General features: G+C 39.5%; 2 protein-coding genes across 3 annotated transcripts in view; both read right to left on the bottom strand.

Annotated features, from left to right (window-relative positions):
• CP (ceruloplasmin) overlaps positions 1-15,915 on the bottom strand; it is a 569,984-nt gene that overhangs the window by 475,853 nt on the left and 78,216 nt on the right. The window lies entirely within an intron of this gene.
• HLTF (helicase like transcription factor) overlaps positions 3,093-15,915 on the bottom strand; it is a 29,179-nt gene continuing 16,356 nt past the window's right edge. The window contains exons 17-25 of one of the 2 annotated variants that reach the window (XM_028731257.2): positions 15,680-15,815; positions 15,270-15,449; positions 13,777-13,901; positions 11,492-11,670; positions 8,878-8,997; positions 7,928-8,040; positions 7,106-7,286; positions 6,058-6,138; positions 3,093-4,522 (exon numbers count right to left, since the gene is read on the bottom strand). In XM_028731257.2, coding sequence (XP_028587090.2) covers positions 4,382-4,522; positions 6,058-6,138; positions 7,106-7,286; positions 7,928-8,040; positions 8,878-8,997; positions 11,492-11,670; positions 13,777-13,901; positions 15,270-15,449; positions 15,680-15,815 — 1,256 coding nt within the window. In that variant the 3' untranslated portion in view covers positions 3,093-4,381. The remainder of the gene's footprint in view (positions 4,523-6,057; positions 6,139-7,105; positions 7,287-7,927; positions 8,041-8,877; positions 8,998-11,491; positions 11,671-13,776; positions 13,902-15,269; positions 15,450-15,679; positions 15,816-15,915) is intronic. The other variant, XM_028731258.2, reaches the window with a different exon arrangement.

The following is a 15,915-nucleotide window of genomic DNA, read 5'->3' as shown; positions in this document are numbered from 1 at the left end:
CATTATTTCAAAGTGCAGAGTGTTTCCAGAAAGCCACTGTATTGTTGCCAAATACAGAAAAGTGCAAGTTATTATATAGTACTTCCCACTAGCAGGCTGTGTGCTCATTCTGAAAGTGTTCAGGTTCAGAAATACCGTACATTCCTGAGGTAGGAAGCAGCTCTCTCTCAATAGTGAGAAACCATCAAGCACCATATTAAGGACTCCAGTTCTAATTTTGCTTTTTCTCCTAGTAGCATTATTCAAGAGGCATGTTTTAAGGCAGGGAAGGAATCTGCTGAATTCCAGGACTAAACTATAACTACTATAAACACATGCTCAGGCATTTAAATGAAACAGGAACAGTACTCCCCTGTAACTGCCTTACCAGTTCAAATCTATTAAGTTTAGAAATACTTTTTGTTAGGAAAAAATGTCCTTGCTTGGGTTGGTATGAGTGACTCAACAAAAACAAAATTGGAACTGGTTTCCCCTGCATTATGGTCCATGTGCATTTAGCAATTTCCTCATAGCTGTACAGTGGTGCCTCGCAAGACGAAATTAATCCGTTCCGCGAGTCTCTTCGTCTTGCGGTTTTTTCGTCTTGTGAAGCATGGCTATTAGCGGCTTAGCGGCTATTAACGGCTTAGCGGCTTTAAGAAAAAGGAAACAAACTTGCAAGAACTCGCAAGACGTTTCGTCTTGCGAAGCAAGCCCATAGGGAATTTCGTCTTGCGGAATGACTCAAAAAACGGAAAACTCTTTCGTCTTGCGAGTTTTTCGTCTTGCGGGGCACCACTGTAGTGTGGTAAAGGTAAAGGGACCCCTGACCATTAGGTCCAGTCGTGGCCGACTGGGGTTGCGGCACTCATCTCGCTTTACTGGCCGAGGGAGCCGGCGTACAGCTTCCGGGTCATGTGGCCAGCATGACTAAGCCACTTCTGGCGAACCAGAGCAGCGCACGGAAACACCATTTACCTTCCCGCAGGAGCAGTACCTATTTATCTACTTGCACTTTGACGTGCTTTTGAACTGCTAGGTAGTGTGGTAGGGCTATTCTAATGATGCCCGCAGCTGAAAGAGCAGAGATTGTTGTAGGTGGTTGCAGAAAAGGCAGTGTGTGTGTGTGTGTGTGTTTTTTTAAGCAAGCAGACTGCAGAGTAACTGCCAAGCAGAGGGATGCAAACACCTTTGGTAAAAGAAGCAATGATTCAGTAAATAGGAGCTAAAAATAGCCTTTGAAGCTACCTTCTGTATTTAAGTAGTTTGAGAGTGATGTATGTCCAAACAGGGCAAGCAAAACTTGTCACAAAACTGTAAACAACCACTCCTATCCTTTATAGATTAAGAAGACGGGAAGGTGTCTAACTCAATTTTTTAAACACAAATAGCAAAATCACAATGCATGGTGGTAGTTTTAAACTAGAAAGCACTTCCGAGCTCCTACTTCTACATTAAATCCTTTCAGAAGCGGCCTATTTCTGCCACACCTGCAATCACTGATGGTAAAAATAAAGCAGGAGAACTATGGCATTAGTAAATCATGCAGCTAAACAAGTTAGATATCATGCAGCTAAACAACTGTTTGTGCCTGTTGCTTAAATGGGCTATCAAGTGCAGATATACCGCTCCTCGTCACCTTTATATTGGATACTTGTTTCTGCCAGACCTCTGTTGTATATCTATACTAAGCTCTATTGACAGGCCATGTTTCTTCTCTCAAGCGTCTATTTTCTGCTCTACATTCATTAAAGTATTTGGTATTTATCTTAGGCCAACAACACTACATCATTCTGCTTCATATTTAACTACCACTCCTGCAGCCTAACTACTGTTGTGACACACTAGTGTTCAGTCTTCAGTTTTCTCATTCCTAGCTTTTAGCAATGCTTCCTTTTTTAATGAAAGCTTAGACCAGGCATAGGGCAACCTTGGCCCTCCAGATGTTTTGGGACTACAACTCCCATGATCCCTAGCTAACAGGACCAGGGGTCATGGATGATGGGAATTGTAGTCCCAAAACATCTGGAGGGCAGAGGTTGCCTATGCCTGGCTTCGACAGACCAAACTGAATGAGACGTACAGATTTGTAACATCCAATCGCCACAGACAAGGGTTGTATTTCACCAGGTCTGTTAACTAGCATTGCCTCTGTGGTAGGAGGCTAGACAAGTTCTGAAAGTGAAGAATTCACAAGTTCTGATCTATTGGGCCAAAACGTTTCCCCAACTTACCTGAGGCCACTTAGTAAATTCAGGAGTAGGGGAGGTGCGCCATGTCACTATGACAACACTACATTATTTTCCTCTTTTATACATGTTTTGGCTACTTGCTGGATGCATGCACGTCCCACTAGCATAGTTGAATTTCCCCATTTCTGTGGTGTCCATAGAAGACTGCCACCATAACAACTGCCATCATAATTTAATAGTATCTCAGCAAGGGCAGGGGAGCTATAGAGATGCTGATCTCAAGCTCCCATCTTCTCCACCCAGTATGGCTGATGGTCAGGGATGGCAGGAGCTGTGGTCCAGTGATGATAGCTCGCCTGATGTACTATCAAGGGAAAATTGTGTTCCTGTCTTGTTAAGGGAAAACAGGGAAAGGCTACTCACTCTTAGATCATGTTACCCTTTGTGCACTGAAAGCACTCATCCATCAAATTATATCCTACGTGGTAATCCTTATGAAGCCAAACAAACAATCAAACAAACAAAGCAAGCTTTAAGAAAAAAAGAAAGGATGGAAAAATCTCAAATGGCACAATGATGAGAGGAAGTGAGTGGCTTGCTGGTTACAGAATGCTGCACAGGAGTACGCCACACCTCTATGTGTTTTCTTCCGTGTTCCACTAGTTTTAACTACTTGCTAAGAGTGACCAGCATAGAATGGGGACAGCAGGGGAATGTTTATCAGCACTAGAGATTTCGATTTCTGATTAGCAGATAAGCTAAGCGATGGGCGAGAAGCCCATGGATATAAAGTTTATTAGATTCTTGTGCATTTTTACAAGATCTGTCAGGAGCTTGTGCCTCAGTTGCTGTTTACAGGTCATACTGTGTAGATAAACAAAAAGCATTATAAAATCATTATAAAATGATTACAGGCATGAGTCTGCATAAGCCACAATTTTATTTACCTAGAAATAAAACTTCCGAATTACTGAGGTTTTACTATTTCAAGCAATGCTATTTCTTGAATGACTTTGCAGCAAGAGAATGGAGGCAGCGTATCAACTCAGACAAAAGTTTACTTGTTTTCAGTAAACATGATTTCCTAAATCCGGATTCTAGCTGTACAAGATAGTAGAAAACTCAGTATACAGTGGACAACAATCTATAGACCGTTTTAAGTCATATCACTGTAAAATTAAAAATGTGCAATTAACTAAAAATTGTGAAGCTATAACTTAAAATGAAATATTTTACTTTTAGGAGTTAAGATTGTTTGGATATAGTCTACCAAAAAAAAAGAAGGAACTTAATTCTGGTCATACACATCCTCATTTTACAATCCTTTTCTACTGATGTAGACAGTTACAGGAGTACATGAACTAGGTTATCTAACTGGCATTCACCGCAGAGGCAAAAGCATGTTGGTGTTTGTCATTGTCAATCTGCCCAACACACAAATAAAATATGACACTGCTAGGTGACTCATTTAACTCTAAAGAATAGTATTCTTTGTTATTAGTAATACCTGCCCTTTGTACACTAAACACAATTCAAGAAAATTTGATAAAAGGGCACCAGTACATTTAAAGAACATGGTGATAAAGAACTGCTTTAACTGTGTTTTGAAGCCCAGGTGTTCAGGATGGTTACCATCTTAAATCCTATGCCTGCAGTCCCAGGCAATATAGGATACATTGGTTCTCCCCCTGTACTTCAGCAAAGGAGATCTGATGTTGGTCCCCCACAACCACTGCTGCAGAAACTTCTGTGGCTATGGCCCTACCAATGTCAGTTCTGATGCCAAGTGGGGAAGATTTTGGGAGATTTGGGACATGCAGGAGAGGCTTGGATCCAAAGAATCCTGCTCCTACCCAGTCCCCCAACACTAGAAAAAAAAAATACTCCACCTGAGGAGCTAACAAAAATCTTTTTTTTTTTTTATTTCCCAGGGAAATGGTGGCCAGGAGGGAAGTGTGGATAGAAAGAAAAATAAGAGTAATTAAAGTTCTCATCTGTCCTAAAATTGAGAGCCACCGTGCCTTAGGAATGCAGCCTAAAATAAAATAAAATTATTAATAATAATAATAATGGTAGCTGCATCAGCCTGCTTGTTACATGGCACATCTTATGCCAATGATGATTTAACAGAGTAATTCTAAAGCTATGTACACACTGATTGAACAAGTAACATCAGGTCGGCTGTCTTTAGCTGAGCCTAACATCTCAACTTATAAATCCATCAAAGTCTTGATTTCGTTAATTTTTGTTTCACTAGAAGATTTCTTGTTTCCAAAGGCTCCAGTCGCAAGTTCTTTCTTCTTCTCCTGGATTTTCAGCATGTTTTCCTCTACTGAGTTCTTCACAATGAACTAAATGTGGGGTTTTTTTTTAAAGAAAATGTCAAACAAAAGAAAAAAGGAAATTCACTGCTATCATATTACTTTTCCAAAGGTACTTTAAATATATTACTGAAAACGTGCTATCCTAAAGTGTGATTCATTTACTATGATGTGAAGAAGTAAAAATAGCAAGGAGACAAATACTAGAGCATGGGGAACGGGGGGGGGGGCGCTATGGCCCTCCAGATGTTAACTCTCAAATCCCATCCTCCACCCTTAGCCACGCTAATGAGACTTGGGAGTCCAACAAGAGCCGCAGGTCCATAGGTTCCCCATTCTAGGATAAAGGTTCTCAAACTGTGGTTCACCAACAGTCAAACAGTATTTGTACTTGGCCCCATAGTGATTTAAAAACTGATACACTCAGTCTCACAGAACCATACTCACAAAACACATGCACATCCATTATATAAATATTATTAATGTATGCTAGGATAGCTCAGTTGGTAGAGCATGAGACTCTGAATCTCAGGTTTGTGAGTACGAGCCCCACGATGGGCAAGATTCCTGCATTGCAGAGGGTTGGACTCTATGATCCTCAGGGTCCCTTCCAACTCTATAGTTCTATGTGCTTTGATTTGTAGAACAAAAACCATGTTGTTAAGTGGTCCTCCATGAACTGTGGCAAACTAAGAGTTCAGGAAAAAATATTTATGGAAAGTACAGTCCTAGAACTTGCAGCAACAAGAAGAAAGTAGTGCCCTCATTTCTATTTGCAACTGCTCATATAGCAAGGAGCCTTATGTCTTGGGAAGCTGTCTTACATTACTATACCGACTTAAGACTGAAAACTATCTGCGGACCCCACTCAAACATCAGAGGCCATTTTACAAAACTGAAATCATGTCAGTGAGGGAAGCAAGATTCAGTCTGATTCCCATCTTTGTGCCAAATAGTTAACTGGCAAACATTCATCTTTTTAACGCTCTTCACATACACCCTTAGCTACTCTATGCGCACTGTTGTGTCAAAGGCCACATGTTTGCAATACAGAAAATGTGATTTAATTCCTTGCTAAAGGTAAAGGGACCCCTGACCATTAGGTCCAGTCGTGACCGACTCTGGGGTTGCACGCTCATCTTGTTCTATAGGTCGTGGGAGCAGGCGTTTGTCCGCAGACAGCTTCTGGGTCATGTGGCGAGCATGACTAAACCGCTTCTGGCGAACCAGAGCAGCACACAGAAATGCAGTTTACCTTCCCGCTGGAGTGGTACCTATTTATCTACTTGCACTCTGACATGCTTTCGAACTGCTAGGTTGGCAGGATCGGGACCGAGCAACAGGAGCTCATCCCGTCATGGGGATTCGAACCGCCAACCTTCTGATCGGCAAGTCCTAGGCTCTGTGGTTTAACCCACAACGCCACCCACGTCCCTTAATTCCTTGCTAGTCCCTCTTTTATTATACTGCATCCCTAAGCACAACTGCAGACTCTGGGTTCAGGCGTGCTCGAATTAAAAGCAACTTCTTATAACCACAGGTGCTTAAGATAATCGCCAGCTCACCTTGGTGATGACAACATCCTGCTTCTGCCCAAGTCTGTGACATCTGTCAAAGCACTGGTCCTCTGCAGCAGGATTCCAAGCCTATCAGAGATATTCAGTAGTCATGCTAAGCCTTGCCAAAAGTAATGTCCTTTAACATTTCAGATTTCTAAGCTATGATCACTATAGCACTGTGGGACTTTAGTGTTTTACTAGTATGGCGTTGGAAGACTTGAAGATAACATATTCCATTTTCTATTAGTTATATACATGACACATCAGTCCACCAGCCCATTTCTTGGTGACAAACTGCCTATCCCATCAAGCTGCCTGGACTAAAGAGTATTCTTGAAGAAAAACGGATTTCTGATTATAGTTAAGCTAGAATACAAAGGCTCTCCAGGGGAGCACATTCACTTCCATAAGATATAAAGCCTTTAAAGATGACTGGGGGAGGAATGAACTGATACAATTTCACTTTTTCTTATAAGGATGATAGCAGGCACACAAACTCCTGATCTTGAAGGGGTATGGATGGAACGATTATGTCCCCCTGCTCAGCCTCCACCAGCAAGGAGCACCTCAACATACATATCCCAAATGCCAGGTAGATAGCATTTCCGACAGCAGTAACCAGCAGAAATCCCTGAGAGGAGAGGCTGTACAAACCTGCTGTCATCATGTTACAAGAGGCCCAATTTGGGCCTTTTCGCTGAACCAACTTTGGAGCTGGGACAGCAAAGGGACTTTTTTCCTCCCCGCTCCACAACTTCTACTCCTGAAAATGCACGCGCATCAAACCACACCTCTGCCAGCCAGAGGTTAGGATCGCTCCCTTAGCTTTTCAAGTTAACTTATGCACATTTGAAATCAGTAACTTTATTACAGGTTTTCTACCACAGCTAACCTGATGGGGTAGAACCTGTTTTTTGCTGCAGTTAATAGCACCATTATCACTTTCTTTTGCCACTATCTAGCAGCTAAAAATGAATTTTTCATTCCTTCTTTTATTTCTAGGATGTGTGGCAGAGCCAGTAAATATCACACTGATTGACTTGTTTATACTTACTGGATCCATTAAAAATACTTGTGAAGCTGCTGTGAGATTCAAACCAACACCACCAGCTTTTAGAGATAACAGCATTATAGTTGGGGACCCTTCTGCATTACTTTGGAACTGCTGAATTGCCTGTACTCTTTGTTTCCGTGTCATAGACCCATCCAAACGAGCAAAAGCAAACCCAGATTCCCTGAATCAGAAGAAGTACAACAGTTAGTCAGTTTGAGAGTTCTGACCTCATCTTGTGGCATGCTGAATTTTTCAACTTCCAAATTCCCAAAATGAAGGGTGCTAAAAAGTTATACCATGCCTTCGGTTATCAAAAGATATTTTGGTTAGTATTTTGCTGCTAAGTAAAATGTGTGTAAAATTTCATATAAATCATTAAAAATGATTGCCAAGTACTTGCAGTTATATTATTAATTATAATTATTATCTGACACTTTCAGAAGATAAAATTAAAATTCTTTGGTTTTCCAAAAGCAGCTTATGTGCTTCTTCATCAAATGTAGACTTATCAAGCTAAATGTTGTCCAGCCATAAAAATAATAGCAGATGTGATTTATTCACACCCAAAAACATCTTTTTAAGATGCCTCACTGAAGAAATTTGCAAAAACTAAGTTTCACACCCCCTAAAATGAAAAACCCTACTTTGATATGAAGTTTTGATTTTTTTCATGAGAAATTTTTGTTTTGTTTTTTTGTTTTTGTTTGTTTGTCTGTTTTTTGGAGGGGCAGGAATGCACGCAGCACAGCAGATTAGATAGCAAGTATTTACATTTTTCAGTTCTTTGCTGAAGAAACTTAACAAGCACATATTTCTACTTACTTTAGTGGAATCTCTATTAGAGACAGGAACTTTGTGAACTGAGAAACTATTAAACTCTTAACAGCAGGATTTTGCTTCCTTAGTTTTATCAAGGCATGCATCAATGCATTGACCTGAAACACAAAGTAGTTATTTTCAGTTTTACTAACAACGAATCTCTTCATTTTCCTGAGGTTAGTTTTATTGTTACAAAGGAAAGCATGCATGTTCTCAGAGTCCTGTGTGCTAGACTGACCAATTGTTTCTCTCATTTCTTACCACCACATACCAAAAATAATTGGCCTAACAGAAATGAAATAAAATCGGTGAATCTGGAACTAATATCACAGGTTACAAGAACTGGGAAGAAAACTTAATTTCCTATATAAAATGTCCTTACTTAGGAGACCTAGAATCTCAATTTTGGAAAGCAACAGGAACTGTTAGCACATACATGAAAGTAATGTGTGAATTTTAGGAAGTAGCAACCTAAGTCACATTGATAAATGGAATTAAATGTAGGAAGATATCAGGAATTCACAAATGTGCAAGCCACGTATTTTCCATAGGTAACAATTCTTTCCAGTTATGGCCTCACCTCCCACTGCTTTCAGTGGCATAAAGCAGCGAAGATGGCTAAAGCCAAGGACAAGGTAATAGAAAATAATATGGAGAAAGCAGAGTTCTTGCAAAAGTCTAGATGAATTGCTTAAATCCTTAATGAGGGCACAGAGGAAAAAGACACCAAACTCAGCAAGGAAGAAGGAAGAAGCAGGACCAAGAAGACTGAACATAAAGAGTGGCTAACTCATGCCCTTTCCTGTTACTAAGCACAATCCATGTATCAAAATTTAGCCAGTGTGGTAAATATCTAAAGTGCAATATTTTGGCGCAAAAATGCAAAACAAATTAAGAACATATTTTGCATACCACAGAATAAAGACAATGAAGTGTTCTAATCTGACATTTACCTTTGAACTAGATACCCATTCTTGGCCAGGCTTTTTTTCACTATCCAGTTCCTCTGAAGGACATTCTAGTAAATTTTCTAATCCAACCTCTTTCCTGCAAAGAGGACATTTGGCGTTTGTCTGAAAAAGACAACACAAGTTTATAGTTCTGAGAAATACACCGTTGTGATTTGCTTGTTTAAAGGCTAGCTTTTGTATTATGCTTCTGTTAGTAGTTCAGCGTTTTTTTGAAGAGGGTAAGGTTTCGCATAAAACAATATACAAGGTGACTACTACAAAGAATTAAAGAACCCTAACCCTTTACAAAGTATTTGAAGACGCAACAAAGCGAACTGGACTCCTTGGCTGGCTTTGAATAAACATTCACAAACTAATCAGCTAAATAGTTTGAGGATCTATACAACTTTGTAACATGCAGAAATCAGCATTCTTAGAGAAATCAAAGAATGGAACTGAGGGAAGTCGGGGGGTGGGGGTGGGTGGGTTTTGTGTGGGAGGGTGGGGGGAGGGAGGAAAAATGTGGGAAAAGTAAGGATGATATGTTTCTGGATATTGTGTTTTGTTTTAATTTTGAATAAAAAAAATTTAAAAAGAAGAAGAATTAATCAGGTCTCTTTGGAGGTAACATTCTACCATGAACAAATTAAACAATACTGCCATACTGTGTACAGTACAATTGACATCGGAGTCCCCTTCCCTTTTTTCCTAGATACAGTTTGGCTTACTGGCACCATTAATTGTATTGCTGTAGGCTAGAGTCCTATTTAGATGAAGGTTGGTTTGACAGCGGCTTTATGCAGCAGACGGGTCATTCAGATCAGGCTGTCTATGTGTCGGCTTAGCGCGTTAGTTTCCACACATTGTTTTTCTTCAGTCATGAATATTCTTTGCTTGTCCACTGCTTGCCTCCACCCCAATGGGTGGAACTTGATGGAATGTACCTGGGCTGTGTGTGTTTCTTGTCCCTCTCTGCAATCACTCGCCCCCAACCTCCACTGCCTTTTCCCGCTCCGGGCATTCAAAGCTTTTCAAAACAAAATAATTTGCCAGAAGTGCGTAACAGCAAATATTACCAGCCCATAGTTACGTCTCACTACAGACAAAATGGAGATGGGAAGCAATGTGCATTTGGGTTTCTTAAAAAATAATAATAACGAGGTCTTGCACAGGAGTGATATTTACCAATTTTGATCTGCTATTTGGTTTGACATGATGTGGGTGGCAATACACCCCTATGAAAGAATTAAGAATGCCACGTAGGACCTGTTAACCATTATTACCATAATTATGCATTTTCCCTCCTCTCACCAAAAAAACATGCAACAGCAATGAAATTATGACAAAAAGGTGTTGAGCAAAACCTTGAAATTAAACAAGTTAAAGTTGTCCAATGTACCAATTCAGTCTAATGTGAAGCCATCCTAAACACATGCAAAAAACAACAACAAAAAAACGTGCAGGTCAATACAATCAAAAGGTCAGAATCAATCATGTTTGAAGACTGGGAAAGGTTATGGACCACCGGTATGAAATTCACGGCATATAATGCCTTGAAAGAGAATATTATGAAAATGATATACAGGTGGTACATGACCCCAGTCAAGCTTGCTAAGATATATCATTTGTCTGATAATAAATGTTGGAAATGTAAGGAGGCTGAAGGGACATTCTTTCACCTCTGGTGGACTTGCCCAAAAGTGAAGGCCTTCTGGGAAATGATTTATAATGAGTTAAAAAAGGTGTTTAAGTACACCTTTCCTAAGAAACCAGAGGCCTTCCTCCTGGGCATTGTTGGCCAGAAGGTGTTAAAGAAGGACAGAACTTTTTTTATGTACGCAACAACAGCAGCAAGAATTCTTATTGCAAAATACTGGAAGACACAAGATTTGCCCACACTGGAAGAGTGGCAGACGCAGTTGTTGGACTACATGGAATTGGCTGAAATGACCGGCAGAATCCGAGATCTGGGAGAAGAAACAATGGAGGAGGACTGGAAAAAGTTTAAGGACTATTTACAAAAATATTATAAGTTATATGAATGCTAAAAATTTGCATGATTTGAAAAATCTAGCTTCAGCAACAAGGTTCGGTGTTATGGGAAATTAAGTTATAATTATGAAGGGACTAAAGTTTGAAATGATATTACATTTATATTAAGATAAAAGTAAATTGTGAATAAGTATTTTAAACCTAAAACATAATTATTTGAAAGTACAAAGCAATACATGAAACAAGATAACAATTTGCTGATATTTTTATTATAAAGAATGCAGGGTGAGGGGGATGTGGGGAAGTCCGGTTGGTGATGGAAAAAATGTTTTGAAAAGATGGATTTTTTTTTCTTTTCTTTTTTTCTTTTTTCTTTTAATGTTATGTACCTGACTTGATTTTTGTACTTGAGAAAAGCAATAAAAATATTTATTAAAAAAAAAAAAAAAGGTCAGAATCAAGAGGAATACATGCAGTAGAATGTAGAAAAGTCAGTAGATTAGTTTCGATGGCAATAAATTAAAATAAAATATAAGGAGTATTAACCAGTTTTATGAAAACAGTAGCCCTACTGGCCACTGATATAAACTGCCTTCACTGCAGTTTCGTAAAGGTAATAACTAACCTTCTCTCTCTGGATGACTTCACAGATACATGGTTTACAGAACACATGGGCACAGTGTGTTATCACAGGAAAGTTCAGGGACTCTAAGCAAATGGCACATTCTTCATCTGATCCAGAGCTGAGCACGAACTTCATTTTTTCTATTAATTTCTTACGCAATTCTTCAGGGGTACTATTAGCTGTCCAAACACATACACAAAAAATTAAAAAGAGCAATGTTACTGGGTTAAAGTATCACAGTGCACGATAACCACAAAAGTGCATCTATTTCAGCAGGATCTACAACAAAATGTTGCAGTGTATTTCATCTTCTAGTAGGATTTATCCTATTGAAGGTTCCAGATAGCTATTCCCCTAACTAGCAGGTTATTTCATCTCTCTCTCTCCCAGCCTCCTGATTTTCCCTTTTTTATTTTCCAGTTGATTCTCAACATTCTGTGGGTGGTGACCATAGTTAGTCCTCACTGGGCTGGACTGGTGGCATTTAGGTTTTTTCGTGGAAGATGCCCCTAAAGGATTGGAATGTTTTAGAACTTTTATTATCCCCCAAGGATGTCAGTGCCCCTTTTATTTCACAATAGCAACATTTTGGTTCCACTTCTGTCAACCCCTAAGTTTGCTTTTAGATAATAGATACCATATCACAATTCATATTGGAACAATATACTTATCCACTGTACTCAAATGCTTATTAGTTATCAGTATTTAAGGGGAAGAGCTACCACTACAGTGATATTTACTAGCATTTAAAAAGAATTATCTTTTCCCCATGAGATAACAGACGTCATTTTCCAAGTATCTGTTTTGAGACTATGCATTTGAACATTTCACATTCTAGTTGTCTCAGATAAGATATTTACAGAAATATCTTTTTACATACACAAAATTATTCTTACCAAGCATGAAGCTAAAATTCTCCAACAGCTTACTCAGCAGATTCACTATGTAGATCGCAAGTTCAAGTCCTGTGTAGTGCCCACTAGTCACAAACTGACTTTTTCTAGCAAATATTTATTTTCTTTTTGACAACAAGTAGTTTGTTTTTCTTGTCAGACCGAAATATACTGTATTTTTCCATGTATAAGACACCCCCTATTTTTTTAAACCCAAAATTAAGTTGTTTAGCTTTTGGGGGGTCACTTTCGCCAATCACTCACCCGCCTGCCCTCCACTGCCAATCGCTTGCCACTGCCGAGCACACACCTCGCCACAGCCACCAATCGCTGCTGCCAATCTCCTGCTTGCTGCTGCCATTAATTGCACGCGCGCGCGCCCCCCAATTCACTATCCGTGTATAAGACGATACCCAATATTTGCCTAATTTTTTGAAGCAAAAAGTATCGTCTTATACACGGAAAAATACAGTAAGTGTAGGCCCCTGCCTCCCTCATCTCGCTTCAACAATGGTCAAAGTAAGAGAGGCTAGGAGACCCAAAGAACAGATTGCAGGAAGAACTATTAGACCATGCAGTACATGAAGTTGTCCTATGTTGAGCCAACACTTATCAAGCAAAATGCATCTTGGGGAAAATCAGACTGTATTTCCCATAATCCCTGACAACTAGTCATGCTGACTGAAGCTGATGAAAGCTGTAGTCCAAAACATGTGGAGGGCAACTGGCTGGTACTCTAGCCATACCATATATACCATATTCACTTACCATATATACTCAAGTATAAGCCGACCCGAATATAAGCCGAGGCACCTAATTTTACCACAAAAAACTGGGAAAACTTATTGACTCGAGTATAAGCCGGTTCACCACACCACAAACCTCCTAGTGGGCCAGAGTGCGTGTGTGCGCATGCACACATGACAGAGGGGGCTTCTCTCTCCCACTAGCCCCTCCCGTCCCCTTGCCTACCTAAGGTGCTGCCAAGAGGCAGAGGCTGGTGGCGCCAGCGGCGGAGGAAGAACAAGCAGCCTGAAAGGGCTGCTTTCAGGCTCATTCTGTCGCTGCCAACAGCAGCAAAGGCAGAGGAAGAGGAAGGAGCAGCCCGAAAGGACCCTCACTTGAGTATAAGCCATGGGGGGCTTTTTCAGCATAAAAAATGTGCTGAAAAAGTCGGCTTATACTCGAGTATATACGGTACACAGATCTGAACACTAAACAACTGGCAGGTGCACATTAATAGAAGAAAGTTCTTTGCTCTCCTGCCTTCGTCACGTGCAGAGAGATACTACCCAACCCATTTGGATCATCAGCAACCGCCATAAACCAAGAAGTGTAAGCACCTGAGATTAAAGGTCTCCTATGTTTTTAAAAGAACATGGGAATACTTACCTTCCGTATCACTGGATGAGGACACACTTGTACAGAGCCATGGATGACAACACAACTGTCTCAGCCTGAGCAACACACCAAGAACATCTGCATAGTGGGTCAGGACACTTCTATCACTGAAATACCTGCAGGATAATAATTTTGACATTAAATAAATCAAGTGTCACAGTTTAAATACTTCAGCTGTGATCCACAAATCCTCCGAATTCTGGCCCAATTCTCTCTTGTGCCATAATTAGAGAACTTTGCAGGATTTGTTAGGTCATATTTACCATACCATTAGTGTTGGAAACAGTAACTTAACCAAGGATTACAATCCAGGCTATCAAATGAGGCACCTCAGTGTAAGGGGTGTGTAAATGTATGTGTATCCACTTTGCTTCCCATGTCATTTAACCCTCCATAATGGACTGGAAAACAATGGCATTATCAGGAGCCACTTAGTTAAAATCTCATGCCCTGTTTTGAGAACAGCATTCTGCCTGACAATGCAGTTTTATTTGTATACAACAGACCAAGCAGCCACTGAACAGTTGCAGAAAATGTTCCCGTTTTCTCAACCATCCTTTTAATAATCCATGTTGCGAGTGATGAGTACTAATCTGATTAGTTTGTTAGTACTATTCCAACTGCAACAAAAACAGCTAATGTACTGGCCACTGAAGGAAGAATAGTTAAATTTCTACATAATCCAAAAACTTGGGAGTCTTAATATTGTTGGCGCACGCACACACGCACGCACACACACACATATATAAATAAAAGAGTGGGGATCATTTGTGTAATATTGGAAAAATCATGGCATGCAATTAAATGCATTAGTAGAGTTACCTTAAATCAAGCAGTTAAAAGCATTATCAAGATAATAACTTAAAAAAGGAGTAATGTGAAAAATGCAGTTAAAAAATTCAAGTAAGACAAGAAACCACAAAAGGGGGGAAAGGGAAGTCTAATATGCATATGAAAACTGAAAATAAAATTTATAAAAATAAATATATAAATTTGGGAGTCTTAATATTGCATTGCATGGAGTTTTATTATAATGGAATCTACAGAGCTGCAATCCTATACAGTGGTACCTTGGTTTAACAAAAGCTTAGTTTATGAACAACTTGGATTAAGAACGCTGCAAACCCAGAAGTAGGTGTTTTGGTTTGTGAACTTTTCTTTGGAATAAGAACATGTTTTGCTTTCTGTTGAGTGTGTTCCATTTGCAAATTGAGTCCCCCACTGCTATGGGAAAGCACGCCTCGGTTTAAGAATGCTTTAGTTTAAGAACAGACTTCCAGAACGGATTAAGTTCATAAACCAAGGTATCACTGTATACACTTACCTTGGAGTTAAGTCCTACTGAATCCAACAGGGCTTATTTCTGAGTAGACGTATTTAGTATTGCATTATAAGACATGCAAGATAAAAAATCAGACTACAACAATTACTGAATGCAACCTAATGGAATTCTGTTCTTCCACTTAACAGCTGGCACTATTTACCTCTTAACAGCAGCAATGCTCTCGTTTTTCACGGAATGATACATTTGGCTCTCTTCATCTGTAAGTGTAATATGCTGAATGAATACTTTGCGTTCCGGGAGCTTCAAAACTGGCTTCCCTTTAACTTTGCTTGTTTTAGTTCTTCGAAGTGTAATGCTGTTAATTAGGGATTGTAAACGCCTAGCAAGACAAAAGAAGCACACGTGAGGCTTTAACATCAGATATATTTTATATCTCAGTTGCTCAGTCTTGTATACCCAGTAAAAACTGAAAATTTTATGTATTTTACTAAAAGAACTTTAAATGAAGTCTGTATTCTTCACACATCATTCAGTTTGTGTATAATTCATTGATCTTTACAAAATGTACTTATCAAGAATATGTATTAGAAAACTAGAAATATTTTATACTTAAGCCCTCCTTGATCTCCCATAGTGACAGGACGCTGGATTGTTCTGTGCCACCAGTCTCTATCTGTAAAAGGCTTCAGCTTTAGAAAGGAAAGAAGAGACCACAAATCCTTTAAGGAATTCTGAATAGGTGTGCCTAAAAGGAAGAAGAAAGACAAAACAAAAACATGCCACACATTATGATTACACCACATAAAATTCACTCAAAAACAAAAGTAAAGACTGGGTAAACAAAA

This window comes from Podarcis muralis, chromosome 6, assembly GCF_964188315.1.
Source record: "Podarcis muralis chromosome 6, rPodMur119.hap1.1, whole genome shotgun sequence".
In the NCBI taxonomy this organism is placed as follows: domain Eukaryota; kingdom Metazoa; phylum Chordata; class Lepidosauria; order Squamata; family Lacertidae; genus Podarcis; species Podarcis muralis.
This window is presented reverse-complemented; position numbering and strand designations above follow the sequence as displayed.